General features: G+C 43.0%; 1 protein-coding gene across 1 annotated transcript in view; it reads left to right on the top strand.

Moving 5' to 3' along the window:
* Nucleotides 1–791: 791 nt before the first annotated feature.
* PREP (prolyl endopeptidase) overlaps nucleotides 792–6,000 on the top strand; it is a 574,937-nt gene continuing 569,728 nt past the window's right edge. The window contains exon 1 of the mRNA XM_069235420.1: nucleotides 792–955. Within this exon, the coding sequence (XP_069091521.1) occupies nucleotides 911–955 (45 nt within the window). The 5' untranslated portion in view covers nucleotides 792–910. The remainder of the gene's footprint in view (nucleotides 956–6,000) is intronic.

Raw genomic sequence — 6,000 nt, 5'->3', positions numbered from 1 at the left:
ACTCTCACACTCCATGCCAATAACTTTTAGCCATGCTGAACAGCAGCCAGAGTGGTGTACAACGTGGCAAAACACATTGCAAAAGCCAATAGCTCTTGAATAGGCTAGGCCTATTGACTGTGCCAATGCTTGCATTACTGCACTTCTACCGCTCCCAGCCACTATAATTTTACGCTCATACTGGTTGCCTCTCGGCCCTTTATTAAAACGATTGCAATATTTATGAAGCTGTAAGACCTTTGGAAACACGGTTGATCCCCATACATGCTAAAAATGAATAGTATTCTTTGACTGTGCGAGCGGGATGCCTAGCATTTCTCAGGCGGAAAGATGCCGGCAGCTTGGCCAGTAGAGTTTACTGAGGCTCAGTGTTCCTCAGTGGTCCTCGACAACAAAGAAAGAGGACGAAACGATATCTACTAACTGACCCAAACTGGAAACCGAGAAGACATTTTCCATTACGCATTGTTTATGGAATGTAAATGTCAGAGTACGAGAAAGAAATTCAACTCTTATAATATCAATCATTTTTTTTTTATAAACGTTTAATTTCATCCAGAATATTATCCTCCAGTTGTGCAATTTCATCATAATACGTTTATATTTAGTTCATGAAAAGTGTACACTTTAAAATAGAAAATGAATAGGAATTTTTGTATTTTTATTGTGCATACTTTCTTTCATTGCAGCTTTATTTCCATACGCAGCGGCCAAAGCGCCGGAGCAAACGGAAAGAACAAACTCCAAGCTGGCGGCCATCTTTGCCGCGGGTTTTGGAAATCTCGTCTAGACCGCGTCCCGTTGTTCCCTGCACTTCCTGAAGCCGGTTATTAGAGTTGTTACTCCTCTTTTATCTGTCTCTGTACAGGGTGAAACATCGTCCACTGCTTCTCGTCCCCGTGCCTGCAGTATGCAACCCTTCCAGTACCCCGAAGCCTACCGTGATGAGACAGCAGTGAGTAACAGTGGCAGCACAACCCGACACAATCAGAGACACGCGCACAAAGCATGCTGTGCCGGGTCTGCCGCGGCACACTATGTATGGGTTGATCATCCAGCAGATTCATTGTCATGGTCGCAGACATCCACACAATCTCTACACACTGCGCACCCCACATAGCCTCTGAAATTGGTTCTGCTAATTTTACTCCCAGGCTGTCCGAAAATGCTTCCAGTGCTATGACTGATATCCTCCGTTCTTGGGGTACATCTTGGGTTACCGAGTAGGATTGACTCTGTATTGTAAATCGCATTGCTCGCTGTCAAGTGTCCCTGTACCTCGTGTGACACGCCGATGCTTTCTTGTTCTGTTTTTTTTTTTTTTTATCACACAAAACGATGCGTCCCGAACAGGTAGTTTGGTTTTTTAACACTGTATACGTAGTGGAGTGAATTGTGAGTTCTGGCTTAAAAATAATCACCTTGCGCATAGTTGTTGCGTAAAACGCCAGTAGTGGCCCAAGTTGTCATACATACATGTTATAGGCTGATTTGGCAGCTAAGACCTCCGCAAAGAGTTTGTAGTGCACTTTCACACTTAGCCTTGGAACCTAGGTTATTATGCCTACTAAGAGGTCTAGTATCTGAAATAAATTCCAGAGACAGGACGAAGTTTGTATAGAGTTAGTGAATGGTGAGACAATACTTATGGAAACAGTTTTTCAAATTGATAAATATGTAGCATTGTAATTAATTATAAAAAAGGCTACATTGATTGTCTTTAAAGGCTACATTGATTGTCGATAATTTTTAAATCTGTTTACATTTATCCTTCTTTAATGTACTTAGTAGTGGCCCGATGTCATGTTGACATCTTGAGTGAAATGGGGCACGTCACTGACCACCTACTCCTTCGTATGTGTGGAAAAGGCCACTTTATTCAAACAGGTGCACATCACATTGCTGTAGTATTTTCATCCTTTGCAGGAATCAGTGCCCTCTCAAGGTCTACGGATCTTTGAGTGTGGTAGAACCACTAAAGCAATTTCATTACAAACCCAATTAAGTTACACACCTTGACCAATGTGGCCATCATCTCCACATGATTTTGAAACAATTGTATATAGTATCAGCCCATGATTTAGGATGTTCTACATTCAAGGGCATTGTTTAATTTCTCTCTATGCCTAAACAACAGGGGACTAGCAACAAAACTAGTCTTCTCACAGGAACGGAGTCTGAAACAAAGGTTCACGTTAAGAAATTAATTAGCATTTCCTGCTCAATCACGAAATACAGACTTAGCAGGCCTCACTTAGGCAGTGAATTAATACAGCACATTATTTCATCAAGTAAAACGAATTTTAATATGCAAGCTATAAATCCAACATTAACAATTCTTCATTAGCATATGCATTTCAACAACTTTAAATGGAATAACTCTGTCAATGCATTTCAATCAGTATAACGCAAAACTACATTCTTCTCTTTTCGCACACTTATTTAATTAATCATTAGAAATTCAATATGGTTTTAATACATTCTATAAGCCTAGAGTCTAAATTACATCATAATATCAGTTTAATCCATCAAACATTCAATTTTACTTCAATACCATCAGCGTTTCTAACATCAGTCTAGATCATGGGTACTCACAAACATTTTCCCAGGGGCCGCACTGTTTGGTCTGTGAGGTGACCGAGGGCTGCATTGATGTCAGAACTAAAGTTGAGTTCCAGGACACTCTTGTTACTCCCTTTTCAAATAGCCGCCAATTATATACTTGCCCGTTTATTAAACATTTTTTAGTGCTGGTGCCAAGTCGAATAAACAGCAACACAGTGCTGCTGTTGACCTGGGGGCCGCATGTCAATGTCGGGAGGGCCGCACTTTGAGTATCACTGGTCTAGATGAATGCACATCTAACTTGAATTGTCAGTGCATTTTTCTACATTCAAACCTTTAGTTAACATAATGCATAAACTGTCACATATAGATGACTTATGACATGAGAACAGCACTAAAATCTCGACTACATCAATACAAAACATCCTCGGCATACTGCCTTACAAAACAAAAAACTCACTATACATGTATTAACCTACACTCCCTACTCCACCCCTAAATCCCATCCCTTGTACTTACCCTTCAAAAATTAACACCATGACCTATTGCACTTCTGTGATTGTATCACAATAAATTTCCCCTCCCGCTTAACAGTGAATCACTTAACACCTGTTCAACTTGATATTCCTGTGGCATAAGCAACCTTCAACTTACTGCACTTCCCATGTGAGCTTGTTGACTCCCTCCCTTTCAGCCTGATTTGCCTATGTTAACTAAAATATCCTTAACTAAAGCCCTGCAAATTTGTGGGCCAACCGCCCCCACAAAAAGGCACCAACCTGACTTTTTCTGCCCCCCCACGCTGAACTCTCCACATATGTTTCCTCAAGGTCCTAACAAGAAACTCCCACAACTCCAAGAAGTACAGTTCCATCCCGTACCTAGAGAGGTGTACTCCATCCCTGAGAAATTCTACAGCCTCATAACCCAGGTTATGTTTTATTCTGCCTAGTCCCTCATCTCTGCAGAAATGCCTCATTTCCTTATTAACCTTTCTCCTGGCTTTGTCTGTAGTTGATGGCCTCCTAGCTCCTCTCCAACACATCATGGGAATAAACTCTGTCCAAGCTACAAAACACCCTGACCACTGGGCTTTAATTTCTCTCTCGTAATTGTCCTTAGTAACACCAAACCCTTTCCAACCACCCCATTATTCTCACCTAAATGTATCAGCAAAATGTCCAGGCAAATAAAATTCTCCTGTGCATTAGCTTCTTTATTTTGGGTAAAATCTCCCTTCACCTCATGCCTCCTTTACCGTACCATGCTACAGACTGGGTGAAACCAAGTTTCTTTACCCATGCACTCTTCCCTGCTGCCCGATCCGCCCTTTTTATGAAGGAATGACCAACAATCCACACCGCGAAGCCACCAGCCAACAGACCTGGAACCAAACCTGGAAAGAGAAAATGGTGTGAGCCACATTGTGCGAACTGTGATTCGAAATGAAATTTAGATTCAAACCTTTCCCCTTCATTGATCCTGACATACCCCTGAAAACAATTGAACGACCATCCACCCAATACCAATATTTGTTTCCTTGAATACCCTCTACCCCCTACCTGTTTGCTTCTGTCGCTGCCCTTATGCGAAAGAGAATAGGTACCAAAATCCATGGCTACCAAACCCAACCTCCCAAATGTCGAAACGCTTCTGAACTCAGAAATTCAGCTAAAGGCTGGTAATATGCCTTGCAGGTGGACACAGCCAGGGTCCCTACCACCAGCTGAAATATCCTCTGTCTCCTTCTGTCCATAACTCCAGTGGCATGCAATTCCTGTCCCTGTTCACCTCCGTGGACAGTCCATGAAACCTGTCCCACTGTGAATGAGACAAAGCATCCGCTATATCATTGTTCATGCCTGGCTTTAAACAAGACACCCTGCCTTAAACATTCAAGCACAAACACCTGCAGCAACTTGCGAACCTGAAGGCCTTTTGCTGACTGCCTATAAACCACTTGGAATACAGCTGTAGTTTCTATTCTAAAAAGTAACTTCCTTTGCCTTAACAACCCGCCCCACAAGGTGACTGCCACCACCAAAGGAACAGCTCAAGAAATGTGCTACTACATCTCCCTTTCTTCCAGCTGTGTGGCCATTCTTCCGCACACCAGCATCCATCCCAGTACAATCCAAAAGGTATGCCACCTGAGGTGTCCAATCTGACCATCCCAGTTAAACCCCTGCTGTGACATAACTGGAATGCCATTGAAACAGTCCAGAAAGAAACGTCACATCCACAAATCTTTTTTTCAACCCCGCAGACACAATGTACATGATGGTGTGGCAGAGAAAGTTCTGATAGAGCTAAACCAAGTCTCCTACAAAAGGTCCTCCCTGTCCTCATAATTCTACATGCAAAAATTCAGGTTACTCAAAAGCACTTGTACCTCTCGAACCTTGACACTCTGTTTTGCCAGCATTGTGTCCAACATCACTTGCAGCATCTTTTTCTCCAACGGAAGGTGAGCCACCATTGCCTCCAAATCCAGCTTAATTCCTAAAAAGTTGTCACTGTCTTTTCTGGTGCCAACAGGACTCCAAAATCCTCCCTGAGCTCCTGAAAACTTAACAGCAACTGCTGGCAGTCTGCAGAATCGAAGTCTTTGACAAGGAAGAATTCATTTAGATAGTGTGTAACCTTCTTATTTCCAGTGCCCTGCTTGAAGAGCCATTGTAGAAAAGTGCTGAAACTCTCAAACAGAGCACAAGAAATGGAGCACATCATTGGCAGAGATTTATCCATACACCAGTACTATCAAATTGAATACCCAGTAACTGAAAATCTTCTGGATGTACAGGCTTTTATGTCACACATAGCCATATAAGCACCTGCCCCAGCTTACTTCAAGAGGGCCATTGCCACATCTACCGAGGAATATGCCTCTGATGCCAGTTCTTTGCCAATTAATTCATTTATTGATTGACCTTCCATCCATGACAGGTGTTGTATCAGTCTGAAGTGCCCTTTTTCTTTCTTGGGCATCACCCCAATTAAGGATACAGTCAAGTCCTCCATTGGCCATGTGTCGAAAGGACCGACCATTCTCCGTTCTTTTACATCTTTCTGCAACTTATCCCCCACAACCTGTGGGTGTGCTTTAACTGACCCCAGATTCTCAGCTCAGCATCTCACCTCATATTCCAACCTGAATCCCGATTGAAAACCGTCCTGAGGAATTTGTGCATCTTTTCTTTTAGGGTAAGCGGAACCAGAATGTGAGCCTGTTTAACTTTACCAGCGTTTGAGCTTTTCCTGTTGGGTCCCTGAGCGCCCTTACCTCCCCGGTAATTCCCTGCGCTGTGAACTCCTGTCTCCCTGTATTCTGTTGCCATTTGTTGGGATTACCGATGGCCTGGCTCCCCGAAGAGCGGCCCGCATTCCTGTAGCAGTACACAAGGGCGTGCTTTCCCCGAGCACATTGAGCACTCA

This window comes from Pleurodeles waltl, chromosome 5 (genome assembly GCF_031143425.1).
Source record: "Pleurodeles waltl isolate 20211129_DDA chromosome 5, aPleWal1.hap1.20221129, whole genome shotgun sequence".
Taxonomy (NCBI): Eukaryota; Metazoa; Chordata; class Amphibia; order Caudata; family Salamandridae; genus Pleurodeles; species Pleurodeles waltl.
Note: the sequence above shows the minus strand (reverse complement) of the source record. Positions and strands in the feature narration are given on the sequence as shown.